Source organism: Erpetoichthys calabaricus, chromosome 9 (genome assembly GCF_900747795.2).
Source record: "Erpetoichthys calabaricus chromosome 9, fErpCal1.3, whole genome shotgun sequence".
Taxonomy (NCBI): Eukaryota; Metazoa; Chordata; class Cladistia; order Polypteriformes; family Polypteridae; genus Erpetoichthys; species Erpetoichthys calabaricus.
Window position 1 is genome coordinate 40638730 of NC_041402.2, and position 19562 is coordinate 40658291.

General features: G+C 35.4%; 1 protein-coding gene across 2 annotated transcripts in view; it reads right to left on the bottom strand.

Moving 5' to 3' along the window:
• plekhg4 (pleckstrin homology domain containing, family G (with RhoGef domain) member 4) overlaps positions 1 to 11215 on the bottom strand; it is a 120600-nt gene extending 109385 nt beyond the window's left edge. The window contains exon 1 of one of the 2 annotated variants that reach the window (XM_051931671.1): positions 11017 to 11215. In XM_051931671.1, the coding sequence (XP_051787631.1) occupies positions 11017 to 11019 (3 nt within the window). In that variant the 5' untranslated portion in view covers positions 11020 to 11215. The remainder of the gene's footprint in view (positions 1 to 11016) is intronic. The other variant, XM_051931670.1, reaches the window with a different exon arrangement.
• Between the last annotated feature and the right edge of the window lie 8347 nt (positions 11216 to 19562).

Below are 19562 nucleotides of genomic sequence, written 5' to 3' on the forward strand. Positions count from 1 at the left end.
CCTGGTAGTTGTAGGACTGATTTTAAATTTTAATAATTTTATATAAGGCATTGCTTAGTTAAGCTCCAGAGTATGTTAGGGAAATATTAAGCCTTATGAGACTCAAAGATATCTTAGATCATAAGATCTGGCCTTGCTCTTTAGGAATTTGCTGTTAAAATTCCAAGACTCCAAGATTCTGAAAAAGCATTCCTTTAAGCATTAGATCATCTGATTAATTTTCTGCTTTAAAATCACATCTTAAGATTTACTTGTTTACAGTCAATTATAGGAACTACTAATGTTTATTCTTTTTTATTTTACATCTTGTTTTATGGTTTTTAATTGTGTTTTACTTGTTGCTGTGAAGAATTTGGTACATCCTGCTTAAACAAATTCTTATAAATAAGTTTAAAACAGTAATATCTTTGTTTTTATTATTGTGTATCATGTGGTACTGTAATCTTGTTAGCATTAATAGCCTCTGAGATGGTGCATTTTGTTGACAGCAGTATATAAAATAGACATTGATTAGCTGATTGAGGGCAACACTGGAACAGACCTTGTAGTAATTTATCAATGTTAGTTAAAATTAATCTGACATGGGAAATTCAAAATTTGCAGTACTCATTCACTCATAAACAAAAACACTATTTCCCATATAGTTAAAAAGCTGCAATTTGGCAGGATGGTATATCTAGGCCAGGAGGTATCTACTGCACAATATTTAGGGGCAGACCCCCCCTCCCACAATAGAAAAACTAAATACCCCGAAATTCTCAAAAACTGTTTGATTGATTTGATTGAAATCTGGTGACTTTATATAAAAAAATAACATTAACCGGCATGTGTTTTTTAATTTCTCGATATCTATCAGTAATAAAGCTATAGCAACTGGAGTGCTCTTAGTCACTACATGCGTTTGTTGCTTCAGCTGTGATTGCGCAGAGAAATGGGGTGTGCAGTTTATACAAATGAGAGCGACAAGCAGAACAACACCACTGTACAAGCTAAAGGATGTAATTATGCAGAGAAAAGGGGCTGCAAGAGAGTGAAAAGGGATCGATGCCCTGTATAGGTAAAAGAGACAAGCTGGCGAGCTGCATGGAAAATGAGATGCGAATTGGAAGAAAAGATAGGCAAAACTCAAAGAAAACATGGTTAGCAAGCGGCCTCCTTGGATACATACAGTACAATTTTTTCTGTTGGCTTCTTCTTACTTCTCACATTGCAACAAAATACATACAAATTAAAAAAAAATTGTTGAACTTTTTATTTTGCTTCAAATTTAGCTGTATTTCCAGACCAGAAGAGAAGTTGGGAGCATGTACTGGTAGTGCGTTGACACACCCACCACACAACAAACCACCTGGATTGGGACCCGAGTGCAGTGGGTGACACCTCAGCACTACACCACCATCTACCCAAAGCACCATGATGTTCCAACAATGATGGATGGATTAAAAGCCAGAAGTCTGTATGACCATCAGCATCAAGTGACTCCGTGAAAAACCCGAACTACAAAGAGGACTATTTCATTTATGTTAGGTAGAATGCCCAGAGGGGACTGGGCGGTCTCGTGGCCTGGAACCCCTACAGATTTTATTTTTTTCTCCAGCCTTCTGGAGTTTTTTTTTTGTTTTTTCTGTCCACCCTGGCCATCGGACCTTACTCCTTTCTATGTTAACTAATGTTGTCTTATTTTAATTTCTTATTTTGTCTTTTATTTTTCTTCTCTTCATTATGTAAAGCACTTTGAGCTACTTTTTGTATGAAAATGTGCTATATAAATAAATGTTGTTGTTACACTGGAACACTGAGGTATTTTATGGTTGCTGGAGTGCCAATCCTGCCACCAAACCCCAAGTTTTCCCTGCAAGTTGGAGGACCTGCTTGCAGGCCTGGATACAAATTAATGTCATACCCAGGACGAAGCAGTTGCAGGTTAAGGGCCTTGCTCAAGGGCACAACAGAGTTGAGTCACTTCTGGCATTTAGGGGATTTGAATCAGCAACCTTCTGATTGCTGGCACAGATCCCTAGCCTCAGAGCCACCACTCAGCCTATCCAGGCCAGCAATTACAGAATTATCCTGACCTGTATTCAGGTTTCTTTCTAAACCAGTCATTTTTATTGAAGCAACACATTCATATAAACCAAAATAATTTCAAAAATGCATTTCCTTGTGCCACCTTACCCTTACTTGCATGCCAAAATGCATTTCTTCTATATTTTCACAGATTCCCTTAGACACTACAAACATACATACTGCCATGATTCTGATGTAAATGCTCTGTTCATACTTAAGTTGTACTTTGCAATGGCTTTTTAGAGAAGAACCAGTAAAATATGGAGAAGATCCATCCATTATCCAACTCGCTATATCCTAACTACAGGGTCACGGGGTCTGTTGGAGCCAATCCCAGCCAACAGAGAGCGCAAGGCAGGAAACAAACCCCGGGCAGGGCACCAGCCCACCGCAGGGCACACACACACACCAAGCACAATTTAGGATCACCCGCTCAGCAGGCTCCTATCAATTATGGAGAATCCACTGCATCCACTTAATAGTATCATCTCCAGACAGAAGAGCAGCTTCAGCGACAGACTGCTGTCACTGTCCTGCTCCACAGACAGATTGAGGAGATCGTTCCTCCCCCAAACTATGCGACTCTTTAATTCCATCCGGGGGGGGGGGGGTGGGTGGTAAACGTTAACATTTAACATTATACATAGTTACTGTCTGTTTTTCACCTGCATTATTATCATTCTTTAATTTAATATTATTTATTGTATCAGTATGCTGCTGCTGAAGAATGTGAATTTCCCATTGGGATTAATAAAGTATCTATCTATCTATCTATCTATCTATGCACCTAACCTGCATGTCTTTGGACCGTGGGAGGAAACCGGAGTACCCGTAGGAAACCCATGCAGACATGGGGAGAACATGCAAACTCCACGCAGGGAGGACCAGGGACGTGAACCCGGATCTCCTAACTGTGAGGCAGCAGCGCTACCCACTGCGCCACCATGCCGCCCTATGGAGAAGATTAAGTGGGAAAATGAAGATTGTTTTTTAAGAAAGAAGCTGAGCGCAGAATACCAAAATAAATACATAAATAACAAACAGTAATAATAAAAATAAATAAATACAAGACAGTGCTGCTACCAAAGTCAAATCCATCAAACAAAAATCATAGTCAAAAAACACAAGTCCCTGGCCAAATGCCATTTTCCTTTCAGAACTGAGTTATACAAAGTTTTGCTTTGGTGAGTAGGATCCAAATCTATTTTATACTACATAGTGTGCCACCATTTTACATAGCACTGACACAATGATGCCATACAAAATGTCACCATTAATCACATGGCAGCAACATAAAGACACTGCCAACAATAATATGGCCACAGCCTTTGGAAACACTACAAAATAGAGACAAATGTTAGGAAAACAGCAAACAAAATGGCTTCATGTTGATGCTAATAACATAACTAAAAAATTAATGATAAGACCAAAAACAAAATAAAATTAAAAAAAAAACACAGAGGAGGCAAGAATATCTCAACCTAATGTGTTAACAACAGGTTCATTCTGTTTTTCATAATGTTACAACAAAGAATAAGCATAATATAAAGCATGCATTTTGCAGGCATCATCAAATGAAAATCATTGACTCCTGAACAGCATGAACTAGGACTGGCTCTCCCCTCCAGTTGATAAGAGTTCTTGAAGGAAAATTTCAAGGGGCTGCTAAATGAATCTTAACCCTTTCAATGATGAGTATGGCACTGGCATATATAAAATTGAATTTCATCAATAACCTCTAGAATTTACATCAACAGTAGGTACATAAACCTTCACCTGGCACCTTTCACATAATTGATGAAATAATAATTGATTAAATAAATTGATAGAGCATGTCATCTCTAAATGTTTTGTAAAGCATATAACAATATCACATAAAGTTATTATGCAACAAAGAGCAACACAAGATAATGAAAATATTTGATAAGCTGAAAGTAAGTAAATGGCTAACACAAGAACCAGAGTTGATTTCTCTCTGTTCAGATTATGCCAAAATATTGTCACCATTTTTATTTTTACATGACATTTTTGGAGAGTTTAACCCTAACAAGTCTTTACTACTACAGCTATATATGTAATTTAACTTTTAAAAGATATTGTTATAGTGATAAAATATCCAAAATTATGTTTAACCCATATATAAAGCAAAAGGCTAACTATCTGGCAACCTCAACTCAGTAAAATGCAATCTGGTAGCAATAAACCACTGTGTACGTCAGAACAATGTTTAAACTAAGTGAAAAGCAGTAACAAGAAAGTCAAATAAATATCAAAAGGCATTTCATATTTAAGGTATCACAGTTCATTCTTCACATTGTGTGACAAAATGAAACAAGGCACCCACAAGCACAAAAGAAAGATATTGAACAGGTTAGAAAAGAAACCACAGTTTATTTGCCATGCATTATTATGTATGTGAATTTCCCCTTGGGATTAATAAAGTATCTATCTATCTATCTATCTATCTATCTATCTATCTATCTATCTATCTATCTATCTATCTATCTATCCATCCATCCATTTTCCAACCCACTGAATCCGAACACAGGGTCACGGGGGTCTGCTGGAGCCAATCCCAGCCAACACAGGGCACAAGGCAGGGAACCAATCCTGGGCAGGGTGCCAACCCACCGCAGGACACACACAAACACACCCACACACCAAGCACACACTAGGGCCAATTTAGAATCGCCAATCCACCTAACCTGCATGTCTTTGGACTGTGGGAGGAAACCGGAGCGCCCGGAGGAAACCCACGCAGACACGGGGAGAACATGCAAACTCCACGCAGGGAGGACCCGGGAAGCGAACCCAGGTCCCCAGATCTCCCAACTGCGAGGCAGCAGCGCTACCCACTGCGCCACCGTGCCGCCCTATCTATCTATCTATCTATATCTTATTATGTAATGATTATAATATATTCTCTTGTTCAGGAAAATCTTTTCTTTTGATGCCGTTTTGCACACATTTACTATTTTTGGCAGATGATTATATCTAAAGTAATGTTATATATAATAAAAATGAAATAAAATTTTATTTTTATAGCTATTTAACAATTAAATCAGGTACTACTTTATGTAGTAAAAATCTATTAAAATGATAAAATGTATAAGCAAACTTTATATTCAACATTTTATGAGCTGAAACATAAAGATATAAATTACACTTTGCAAAAGATGCATTCCTCTTTAAGAATTGTGAAAGAAGCACAAACTCAACCAGTCATTTCTGGCACTTTCATAATAAATAGACTTAGCCTTTCTTTTATTAAAGCAAGGCTCATTCACTGGCTGGTGAGTGCAATAACCCTGGAATAAAGCAGAGAAAATCTTACTGCTGACAGATCCTTTAACGTGAGGTCCAAAAGCTGTTCAATCATTACCATCTGAGGTGAGAAAATAAACAAAAAAGAGTAATACTGTGTAAAATCTTAGCTAGTTTACTGCCGAACCTCCAAAGACATTCACAGAAAGGATAAAACAGAAAGAGAAAACATTAAGCTGCATCTGAATTGTGTTGATTTATATATAGGCTTGAGTTCTAAAATGAGCAATTAGACATGAGCACTTCAACTGGTAATCAAACTAAAGTCTCAAGGGACAGAACATTTTTACAACCATCTCCTGTTCTCTCCAACCAGACAAGAGTTCAGTTCACACAAATGTTGCTACTACACTGCAAATAGCAGTGTTTATTACAGACAGATTTTAGGCAGGGGCACACCAACAGCACACATAAAATAATAAAATTATTTTAAGATGAATAACAATCAGACTATGGGACTTTATGTTTTGAAAAGCAGTAGCATTTCATTTCAGCAAAAATTAAAACTTCTTCTTGAGATAACTTATTTTCATACGTAAACATAAATCAGTGAAAAGGGTTACTATTTTCCTGATGCTTTGTAGTGGATGCACAGCTTTCAACTGATCTTCAGAGCATTGTTTCCAAATCTGTAATTATCAATAACAAAAGATAGTTTCTTCTACTACACTGAATCTTTTTCTGTCTTTCTCTTGCCACTACTGCTGTTCTTAAAACCCAAACAGTTACAGGGAATTTAACTTGTGCGCCTCCGTGACCTTGTGCCACAAAATAAAAAATTCTGATAAGTTACTAACAGAGCTTGAAATGTTTTGCATGTCCACATAATAATTTGCACTTTCATAAACTCTTCTGTCTTATGTCTAAAGCTTTACTGAAGGATACATTGTTCAGATTCCTTTATTTTCTCAGTTAGTGACACTTTTAAGGTTTTAATACTACTTGTGTTTCCTAAAACGTTATTATACAAAACATGCATCCAAGACAACAAACAAGCAAACATCAAAAGTTTGTTGCAAACATCTGACTCAAACAAAATGAAAAGGCCCAATCACTTTTCAGCTGTCTTGACAACAATGGCTTCCTGTGTGACATAAATCTATCTTCAAAACTGCAATAGATTACACAATGGCAAGTTCTAAGACCCAGACATCCTTTTATCACCACTTAACCAAAATAAGATACCTGACATTTTCAGGTACTAACCTCCTCGTGATCCTAAAATTTCCATAAGCAACTCTTACTTAGTCAACACTTATCAAGCCTGTGATTCTTAATCTGTGGACATCTCCCAAGGTCTGTTTTAGAGCTTCTTTTCGTAACACCATACAAATTATATGTGAACCAGACTTTCCTTTCTTGAATTTTGGATCTGCTACTTCTGTATTTAATCTTTTTAAAACTATATACTATATAACTCATATATGGGTACCAGGTTTTAACTGATAATTTAGTCAATGCAAAGTAACTGTATTACTTTACATTTTGAATAACAGAAAATATATTTACGTCATCTACTTAAGTGTCCCAGTACTTCTCAATCTCCAAGATTTATATTTAAATATACATTACTTTGCTATCATGTGGAGTTAAAATCTACCAAAGTAAAAACAGGTCAAATTTAATTCAATTATAAAAAATTGAAAAATGAATAAAAACAATTTCACCTGTATCTGTATTACTTTATGTTTTGAATAACAGAAAATATACTTATGTCATCTACTTAGTGTCCCAGTACTTACCAGTCCTTAAGATTTATATTTAAATATACATTACTTTGGTATCATGTGGAGGTAACATATATCACAGGAAAAATAATTAAAATTTAATTCCCTTCTGAAAATTAAAATGTAAACACAAATCATTACAACATGGTCCTGTTGAGTTTTGCCAATAATGAAGTAAATCCAAAGGTTATGTTATATTATGTATGTATTTTGTATCATAACTGAATTATGGGGTTTGAAATATGGCCTTGTGCTGTTATTTCTGCATTTGTGCAATGAGAGTTTGTTTCTTTTTGTCTGCAGTTTTTTGGAACAATAACAAAAGCAAAATTGGTGTGCATTTAAGAGCTACAAAGTGTCTCTCTTTCAAACATATTAGGTCATGCTCCTAAAATCCTTCATCTATTTTTTCTTTGTGATCTTATGCTGCGATGTCATGTTTACTTTATAAAGTGCCTGGTATTTTTCAGAGTTTCCTACATAGATTCAGTAAAAGAAACCCCTAAAACCCTGTAAAACCGGGCCACAAACAACTTTAACTATTTCCCTTATGACTACCAATATACAAGAGGAAACTCCGGTACCTCTATCAATAAAAGAATGAGTTGTATATCACTATAATTCAATTTTAAGAGAAAATCTGATGACTGATAAAAGTGGAAATTAGATCATTTAAGAAACAGAAAATGCAACCCACATTAAAATATACATTTTCAATAAAAATTTTTACAAATGGTAGTATATGAAAAGTTTTCGGTACACATTTGTTAAGTGAGTCACAGGTGCAGAAATGTCACAGACAGTAAGTGTTGCCTGCAGTTACCTACCACTGAGAATCACAAATGTCTAGCATTTGTTCCTGTAAAACAGTAGTTACAACACCGTTTGTGTTTCATCAAGCGTGGAGCGTCCTTAGAGTCAATGAGGTTTTACACAATGATTAGTATCTTAGGTTTCTCAGGTTTCATATACTCTCTTCATGTTCAGGTGAGATGGAGGTATGAATGTGGTTAACTTAGATCATGACCTTTCTATATCCTTCAATACACCAGGCAATTGTATGCCTGCAAATAACATGCTTCTCTGTATCCTACTTAATACAACTTAAACCACTCCTCTTCTATGGGATGGGATGGGGTGACTAGCTCAGGTAATCTAAGTAAGGAAACAACAGAGTAATGCTACTAAAAACAACATTCAAATTATCTCATTCAGAAAAAATGTCTAATTATACTACATGACTCTTTTAAATGAAACAATATTTTTTCTTTAAATGGAGTGGTCTTTAAAATTAACCATGGCTTTTATTCCCTCCTAAGATCTATTCTTTGCTCACCATAGCACTTTAAACCCTGCCTGTTAATCCCGTATTGTAAACAAGGATATCAAATAAGCTCAGTGCCTGGCACTGCAATTCCCCCACCTGAGACTGAACCCTGGCTTTCACATTTACAGATTCACCCCAAATCACACAAAATAGCAACCTGACAAGATGGTCTAAAGAGTGTCTATGACCAGCTCTGCTAGCACCACTGTTATGTGCAAGGGTGGAGCTGTCACTTCATGCTAAGACTCTTAGAATTCAAACAGTATTACATTAAAGGTAATGTTCATCAAAGAGCATCTTAACTACACAACATAAAGATGAAAGTTTATTACCCCAATTTTTGCTGCCTACTTTTTCTGTACTGTTTGGTTAACTGGGAGATTTTCCTAACAAAAGACATTTTTAGAACATACTGAATGTTCCTTGTGAGATTCAGTAAATGTGTATATTGATACCACTCTGTACTGTATTATGTTTGCATTGCCTGATGCACTTGTCTGTAGATATTGTAGTTCTGGATATAACCCATGTTGTGTATTGCTTTCTATTATAGGTAAATTCCCATACTAAAAGTGCTTAAGGTTCTATACTTAATTGACTCTAAATTTAAATACTTACTCTGGCAGAGTAGTGATACATGAAACATACTTGAAAGAAATACTCAAAAGTTCAAAGTTCACAACAAAAGGCAATTAATAACATTGAAAATGTCAGTTCACAGGAAGCCATTATTCTCTTGGTCATTAAAGGCAATGGTAAGAGCAAACAGAGTGAATCATGTAAGTGTAAACACTGCCCCTTCCAGTGCAAGGCCACCTGACTGTATTGTCCTGCATTTAGTAAGTTAATAAACCTAACATTTCATTATTTGCTTACCTAGCACAGCCTTTTCAAAAATACAAATGCAAAAAAAGGAGCAGGAAAGTTTTTATATCTTGTACATTTTTATTACATGAAAAAGAAAAGCTGATTGAAATTTTGTTTACACTTCCAAGCTCACCTGCAAAGTTATAGTTATCAACACACCAACACTTTGTTAAAATATGGTTTTAAAACATAAGGCAAAAATCAAACGACTCAAATATGGTGGCTAAAAACTTTTCAGACACAAATGGGTATGCTGAAAGAACAGCGTTATTGTTCTACAGTAAATACAAAGAAATGCAACCATGTATGTACTACACTAACTGCTGTTCCCCTTTCTTTAGCTTACAGCATATTCAATAATTTTGTCAAACAAAATTATTGAATATGTTGGAACTGTGTTGGAAATAAAATTCCCAATTTATAAGGTTAAGTAACATTAACAGATGAAATATTTAATGTCAAATCAGTAATGAAATTCATGTTTCACAGGGAATAATTTAGCACTTTTTTACTTAACTGCAAAGCTGACCAAGTTTGGAATGGAGACACATGATGTATAGCTTGTTTTTTGTATTGTTTCTGAACTTGTCAAAGACCCATAACTATAAATATATTCTGGATTCTGTTTCTACTATTAATCTGTGTTTTCTTCTAAAAGCAACAAATAAGAGCCCAAAGGAACATTCCAATATGCAGAGAAACAGAGAATAAGCCAAATAATCAAATAAAAGAAATAACCATTAGCCATGCGAATTAAATTATATATTATACAGAAAGGTCATTTTAACAAAAAAAAAGTTAATACTACACAGCAGAAGCATACTAAAATATCTGTAGTAAATGCCATCTTTCTGTTACACAAAGTCTCAAAAATAACACCTGTTATCCTATAGTGTACAGGTACAGTTAGTATGCAATATGCACTCTGCTGGTTGTAACAGAAAGGTCAATTAATTCAATTTGTATGCAACTGTCTGGCTGTGGAAGTAAATGCAGACTTTTCACCATTTCAGGCTGTTTATTCAAGTCTTTATACTATAAATATGTTATTTTTGCCATTCATATTAATAATATTAACAAATTGCAAAATCTAACTGAAAGTGAAGGAATTTTACAAATACAGAGTTTCTGTTCAGTGTATAAAGGTATATTTTAAACTGCCATTTAAACAGCAAAAAAGTAAGTTCCACAAAAAAAAAGTTCCCAATTCCAGAGGAATGTTTTTACTGGCTTTTAAGAATAATCCCTCAAAGCCTTTACATAATGCCGCAGAAAAAAGAATTCCTTTTCAAAGCATCAAATCAAGATATTGCCATTATTTGCTTTCCAGATAGCCATAAAGATCCAGTTATGAGCAGCAATTTTAAAACAGATTCTAGTGAACATCTTATTCTACTAGTAGGTTTTAGAGGTTAAAATGCAATTTTAATGTTAAACTAAATAATTCTAAGTTTAATTTTGCTCTAATAAATAAAACCCAATAACCTTATACACATATAAAGAACATTTCCACATAAAAGAGTCTGTAGCAACCTTCTGCTCTTGCTCCATCTCAGGAATAGCTTAAACTAAGGCCATCTTCAGACTGGCAAGATTAATTTGCCACTCTAATGCAATCCCAGTGTGTTGCTGAAAACCCTCCCCTGTTGTTCTCAGTCATTAAATATTCCATCAGCTTTAAGGGGAAACGGTGTTTGCACTAACCATTTTTTCCACAGCACTTCTGTATTATCCTTGTCCACTCTCCTCAGTTTGTTTCTTTTCCATTTTCTGCTTCATTCTCTCTTTATTTTCCTCTGTTGCTCCAGGCTGGTGCTTTAAAGATGATATTCTCAGGCCAGCAAGGCTGCAGAATTCACTGATCAGGGCACTGTTCCAACCCCCTGCCCGCCCCCTACTGAAGTGAAAACTAACATTCAAGGCTATGTACGGGGCCTGCACAGGGGCACTCTGACAAGCGGAGACAGAAGGAGAAATAAACAACTTCTAATAAACAAACTTTCTTTCTCATTTCCCTATATCCATGTAGGAAACTACATAAGGCAAAAAAAAATCTAACAGAAAAGTAAATGATAAAAAATATCTAAAATATGTAGCACACTAATGAAAATGTATTAACTTATCAGCTAAAAGTACATTTTTCAATGATTTAGTTGAACATAGCAGAAACGTAAAAGCAAACACATGCAAATCACCTGAACAAACATTACAATGCCGTAGCAGTAGTATAAAATTTCACCTGGACATGACCCCTCGTAACCAAATTTGGGATGATTCTGATTGAGAATCAGAGTTTTTTTTCACATTTTCTCTTGCATTTGATTTTCAAGGAAAAAATATTTAAAGTTTGTTATTAAAATAATTTGCTGTTGTTGCTTCTGCACAGATTCAAACACTCCTGTCCCATCACTGCCATTTTGGGGTTTGTGTGTTCTCCCTAATTTTATTTGCACATCTCAGAGGCATGACTGCTAAGTTAATGGCATGTGTTTTGTGGTGGGTTGGTGCACATAATGCTGCTCACTACCTCACACTACCTACAACTGAATTAAGTAGGTAGAGAATATGGACAGATGGTATTTACAATGAAAATGACACAGCATGTATAATTTAATTTTTTAAATCATAATAATAGAGTATTGAAACAAGCAAAAGTAATAAAAATGATGTTACTAGTTTTTTTTAATCAGCTTATATTTTCCACATCAGTTACAATATCCATTAATTTATTTTCCAAACTTGTTTAAAGAGTTGGGGGAATGACAAAGTAGCAAGAAAAGATGCTGACAACATTTTAAAAACATCCTGATAATGTAATTTTACTTTCTTCCTGCAAACTATAAACGTCTTTGTATTAATTGTTTATTTCTTCACCCCTATCTATCTCCTGAACTTATTTAATTCAGTTCAGAGTTGGGTAGCCATGGTAATCCTGGAAACAGCCAACTCTTGAAGGACCAATGTAGAACACATTCACCCATAAACCCACCATTATAGTTTAGAGTTGCCTATAGACGTAACCAACACATTTGGGATGTGGGTAGAGAACTGGAGAAATACCCCAAAAAGCCACAATGAGAATGTGCAAACTCCATGGACGTAATCATGCAGTTTTTGTTATTTAATTGGATCCAAGAGAAAATTAAGTCTCTGCATTCATCATATTCCTTAAATATTACTTTTTGAAGTTTTGAATACACTGTTTTGTTATTTAAAAAATGTTCTTAATGATTTAGCAAAACTTTGAACTGCATTATATATGTGTAACATATAAATGACAGAACACTTCATTGAAATGATTAAAGATGGATTCTCAATCTTTCTAGCCTGTAGCCTTAAAAATTAATTAGGAAGATCAAATATTTACTCTGAAATAACCAGCAACTAATTGTTTCTATCTTGTACCCAATCTGTGTTCCCTCCCTATAAAATAGGACAATTTTCCCTTTTTACTTGTGCTGTAGGTTCCTGACTACAGAATGCTGGAAACTGCTCCTTATGCAAATCAGTCAATCTGGCCACGTGGTGCTATGATCACATGTCCTTGAACAAATTTTATACAAAGGAATAACCACCCATTTATATAATATATAATCCACAGTGCAAATTAGTAACAATATTTTAAGGAGCAGGTTATTACTTCACAAATCTGTTTCAACCAGAAAATGATAATAATGTTAATTGGGTCAGAAATATAAGAACATACATACAAACAACAAGTGTGGGACTATACAAAGATATCAATCAAAATGTTACAAATAATAAATGCCCAATAAGCCAAAGTCTCAAAACTTAAATAAGAACCTTAAGATGGAAATTTGGTATCCAGACAGTAAAAATAAGTCTGTTTAGTTAAGAATACAGTATTGAGCAATCTGGCATTTTAAGAAATTATCCCTTCTTCAGAGCCATGTACAATAGCTGTGGATAAAACATATTCAACCCCCAGACATTTGGTGAATAATGTATACAAAACCGATAATGCATTTAAGTGGCCATTGTCAAAGCTACAGGTATAGCATAAACCTATACAAACAAATGAATAACAGATAAAAATGATAATTACCTTCTGTACAGTTTCTGGACATGGATCTGAAGGAGAAATCCACCTATTTTCCAACCCGCTGAATCCGAACACAGGGTCACGGGGGTCTGCCAGAGCCAATCCCAGCCAACACAGGGCAGGAACCAATCCTGGGCAGGGTGCCAACCCACCGCAGGACACACACAAACACACCCACACACCAAGCACACACTAGGGCCAATTTAGAATCACCAATCCACCTAACCTGCATGTCTTTGGACTGTGGGAGGAAACCCACGCAGACACGGGGAGAACATGCAAACTCCACACAGGGAGGACCCGGGAAGCGAACCCAGGTCACTAGATCTCCCAACTGCGAGGCAGCAGCACTACCCACTGCGCCACCGTGCCGCCCCTGAAGGAGAAATGATTCTCCTAAACACTTCAACTAGATTGCTCACTATTTTTAATCAAATGGACTTCTTTTTACTGTCTGGGTATCTCATTTCGATCTTGAGGTTCTGCTTTAAGTTTTGAGACTCATGGACATTGGCTTAGTGGGACTTTGGCCCGGAAAATGTATTATTTGTAACATTTTGACTTTCATCTTTGTATGTTAGAACACTTGGTTTTTGTATGTATGTTATTATATTTCTGAACTAATTAACATTATCATCATTGTTTGTTTGACTGAATTTTAGCTTTTTCTTGTGTGGGAGAGTTTGTGAGTGTCAATTATGACTACATTTATGAAATCAGATGAGAGTTGCATCTGTTTTTATGTGGATCAGGTATTTTTGAAGTGATTTAAATGTGATCTCCTTTTATTCACTGGAATGCATTACACTGAAATGCGAATTGGGTTGGGAAGATGATCTTTAGCCCCTCAGTCTGAGGTCATTGATTTCTCTGAGAAAAGAGTGACTTGCCATATCCAAGTGAGAAAGGAGCCACTGTTTCTAGTTTAAGACCTTAAGTTCCTTCATGGCCTGTCCACTAGTAAGGGGCATAAGTTGATTACGACATTGACAAGCCTTGGATGAGCCTCTTGATTTGCTGGTCAGTCAATATACTGTACCTATTTCCACCTATCATGAGCTTTTTTTAGTAAAAGAAAGGTTGTAAGCCTGAAATGAGGCTGTTCAACAAGATTTCATGGTTCAGTAACTCTAGCAGTGTGTGGAGCTCGAGAGTATCAGAGGAAAGACACAACTAACTAAAGAAACCAAATTAAGTAATTTGGGCATCTGCTGGAAATTTTATAAGGCACCAACCATGTGAGAGGTAGTAGGCAATAATCACAAGAAACAGAAGCCTATCAGATTTCTTATTAGCATCTCAAAATTCCCTTCAAATAGCTGGAGATAAGGTAAGTCTGGTGTTCCCTGCTCACCAATTTACCACTATGACCCTCCCTGAAAAAAACAAGATGACAAAAGAGTAGAATAAGATGCTGTAGCTATTAAATTACTATCTTATCCTCCACCAAGTATGGAGACTTGTCTTTGGGATATCTAAAATAAAATACAATGATCCTAGAGAGTTTAACATTCATAAGGCCTGGGCACAGTATTTTTGGATCAAACATCATATCACTGCTTAAAGGTTCTTAGAAAGTATTATGAAATTTGTATCTGGTATTGAGGATCAAAAAGCAGCTGAAAGGCATGTTTCTAAAAGAAGTGGCTTACATACAGAAACCTTTTTGCAATTCTGTAATTTGAGCTGCTGCGTGTGTGTGTGTGTGTGTACAAAAGTTTGTGTATATGCATGTTTGAGGGAAGGGAAAACTTGAGGTCAGCAGTGCAGAGTGGCTCTAGGTGTCTAAAGTGAAATAGTGATCATGAAGTCAGCAGGAAGTGAAAGAACTCAGCTGGTGGTGTGAATATTTCTGAAAGAAAAGTGACAATAATATTGGCAGTGCAAGCTAATGTAACCACCACTGCATAATGTGTCACCTTAAAACCACTGGAAAAATGCATGGTTAGAAAAGAGATCAGTTAATTATCAATGTAAAGGTCAACACTACTCAAATTTTGTTACATGTCTATTCTGAAATTTTAAAATGTCCTAAAGTCTATAGCCAGATACATTCTGTATACATTTGAGTTGTGCTGTGCAGGTGATAATGAAATAACTATAAAGACTGTTTTTACTAATATAATAATGTAATTATAATATCAAATACATATGATACAATAACTATATTTTATATCTAGATTTTCACATTGAATGTTTCTGAACCAGCCTTCCTGGTTTGCTGACTAGTAAAAAGCTCATGTGGGAGACGGATAAGAAGTGTACTCTTGTTCGCCTCTGTTTCACTTCCCACCCCCTTCTCATTTAAGTACATCAAACAGCTGCAAAAGCACTTTAGTGACTGTCAAACCTCTGCTTTATAGTTCTCACAACAATGCTATGTCTGTTGCTCTGAACATTTGCTTCGGTGTTGTTTGTCTGAGACCTTTTTCTGAAAATTCTGTTAAACTTTCCAATCTTACGAAGTGTGGTTAAATTTGAAACGTTTTTGACTGCTATTAAACTCTCAAGCACTCTGCTCTGATTCTAAGGCCTGGGAAGGCAACTTCTTTAACAATACAAATGGATACCAGATGTTATTTTTTCAGTTTCCAAAACCTTTCAAATATCTACCATAATATCCGCTTGAATTCATGGTTTTAATATTAAGGCCAAATTCTGGAGTGCCATTTATGTTAACATTTATAAAATATGTACTGTATTCTGTTAAAAGTTACCTTCTGTAGTTATTATCACTCTCTGAAAAATACAGAAATGTACAAATACGCTATGATTTCCCATATGAACAATGCTTTATTCTCATCACGCTCAAGAAAGTGCTTCTATTTCTCATGAGAACATCTGTTTTTAAATTCACTGCATAGCCAAAAATAAAGTGGCATGTTTGCTGTTTCTGTTTTGCTAGTTTGCAGATTCAAAAGTGCCACCATGGAAATAAAAGCAATAAGGCTACACTTTAAAAAGTATTAGATATCTATGTAGCAATGGCATGTTATCTCAAACATAATTAAGAAAAAATACTGAAGATGTGTAAACATTTTTGCTTGCAATATAGCTGTGGCAATTGCTTTGAAAACTGAAGGAGACTCACGGTGTAGAAAGATAAACTTGAAACTGGGACTCATGCCATACTGGTGAGTTCAAATGTTTTCTCAAATGATCCCTAAGGTACATTTTAATTGCATTTCTATTTAAATTGTAAAAATAACATAAATTTTCTCTGACTCAATCAAATTTTGATCTTATTTTTCAAAATATTCTTCAACTTGTTTCAATTCAAATTGCTTCACCTGTCTTAGCTGTTGTATCTGGGGTGGCAGGAACATTTTTGTAATTTGACTAAATTGGCTTTACGATTATTATGCTTATTTCCATCATTATCAATTCACTTAGTATGTTAAAATATTTTTATTCTGATATTATAAATGTTTTATACTTAGAATAAGTATAATCATAGAAAGGAGATGTCAAGGGGTTTCCCCATCACACTACAGGAATTGCATATGACTTGAGATTTACTTTCACCCATCCATTCTCTGAACATGTCTACTCTAAAACAGCGTTGCTGAAGCCCAATGCCATTCTAAGACAAGAATAAACACTTGACTGCACCCCTGTACAATTGAAGGACTACTCAGGCACAACCCACACTTACTAATACAGGACACTTTAATAGTCACATAGTAACCTGACTTGCATATAACTTGAATATAAATTAACTAATGCAGACTTAAGAGATCAAGCAAACACTCCACTCTGAGACCAAACAGGTATTCAAATCAAAACTTTGACAAAGCTGTGCTAACTCTGACACTATGCCACACTTCACCTTTGCTTGCATTAAACAAATGCAATAAAATGTTGCATTGATTCAAAGGATATGTTAAAAATGGTCATAGTGGGGAAAAAATATTAATACTGTAAAGAGAAACACAGAAATCAGGTATACTAGGCTCATTTATGTGGAATCCTTCTTAATATAACTTCTTAAAAACTTTTTTGGTATACAGTAACTTGAATTTATCAAAAACACCTGAGTGTTTCTTAAGGAACACTTAATATTATCTCTCTGTGAGAAATGTTGATGTCTCCTATAAAATGTCCATACATTAGCATAGTTTAGAATTTACATTTCAACCTACATCTGATAATAAAAAGAAATACTGTATAAAAGTGTTATCAACATTATTCATACATAATGCAAATCTCACTTATGGACTGTTGAATCTGGAGTTAGCTCTTATCTTGAAACTACAGCATCAGTATACATACTATATTACATACACTACATTGTCAAAAGTTTGTGAACACTTGATCATCCTACCTATATGACCTTGTTGGAATAATAATAATCTTTATTTAAAGGTGTTTTTCTAGACACTCAATGACACATTACCAGATAAAATCATTAACTGTCTACCATGTCTTTGTACGTTGTAGCATTAGCAGTGCTTTTCAGTGTCTAGCCCAAACCCCAAACCATTATCCCACCTCCACCGAACTTGTCCACCGAACCCAGATTTGTCCATCACACTGCTAGACAGTAAAGTATTATTAATCACTCCAGAGAACACATTTCCACTGCTCCAGAGTCCAAACGTGATGTGCTATTCACCACTACAGACAATGTTTGGCATTGCGTATAGTGATCCTATGCTTGTGGCCAGCTACTTAGCTATGAAAACACATTTCAAAAAGCTCTCGGCGCACACTTCTCACAGTTCTTGTGCTGATGTTACTTCCAGATGCAGTTATGTTGTGAGTGATGCAACTGAGGATAAGCAATTTTTACAAACTATATGCTTCACTACTCTGTGGCCTCACTCTTGAGTTTCCATGGTCTACCACTTTGTGGCTGACCTGTTGTTGCTCCTAGATGCTTATACTTCACAATAAAAGCACTTACAGTTCACCAGGGCAGATCTAGAAGAGAATACATTTCTTGTAACGACTTGTAGAAAAGTGGCATCCTATGACAATGCTACATTTAAAGTAACTAAGTTATTCACTACAATACATTCTACATTCAATGCTTCTCAATGAAGATTGCATTATTACGTGCTTGATTTTTTCCACCTGTTAACAATGGATGGGGCTGAAACACCTGAACTCAACAGTTTGGAAAAGTGACTACCTACTTTTGGCCTTACAGTGTATTTGGTTGCTGACGGTCTATGAACTAACCAAAATATGAAAGGAGGTGGAAAAATAAACTATTGAGCCTAGTAAGATAAATGGTTACTCTAAAGTTACTGTGTGTGAATGAGGGTGGGTAAGTGTGCCTTGCCATAGACTGAAGTTGTTTCCTGAACTTGAACACAATTCTGCAGTTTAAACTTCGTACCATATTAGCCTAAATGATGTTATGTGGTTTCAGAATGGATAGATAATAGACAGAATTCAAGTTAAATTCAGGCATGAGAACACATGCAAGAGATCTTGTGAAACATCTTGAGTGTCCACTTATTCTTTAATATACCACCACCACCTCTCAGATAAATTGATGTTGCTGGTATATGATGCAATATAATTAACTATTTGGAGGCTTATAACCTAAGAAATACATAACCCATTCTTTATTTTCAGAAATGAATTATTAGCCAGTTGCATCTGAAAAATAAAGAGAAGAAAAAATGTACAATAACATTTGGTGAGTATTTTAACTATCTTCATCTAAGGGCTGGGTAAGACTATACTTTGCCATCAATACTATGCACATTTCAGAAGCATCCTCTGTGCTTCCTGTGGTTCAAGGCAAATGTCAATTAATCTTGGCAGGAAACACCGTATTAAAGACAGCTTGTGAGAATTCAGTAGCATAAAAAAATTCTGTACAAAAATAGATTTTGTTAGGTGCAGTTGTCAAGCTGTCGCAGTATTTTAAATAACCATAAATTGTTAGATTTCTATGTATAAAACAGAAGGAAAGAGGCATAAATATAGGAAGGCAAGAAATCAGCCAGGGCAATTGTCAAGGGAGCTAGTTTCTGTTCTGTTCAGATATCAGGCTTCTTACACCAAATGTACAGTATACACTAACCTCCGTTCACACAAGAAATGCTACTAGGATGCAGTTTACCTCTGATAGTTTAAAGCATCTAGTATTTGAAATAAGACTGTGCATCTGTGTCAAGTAATTCTTAGACAAATAATAAAATCAATACAAAGCACTTTAATTATGTTTCAC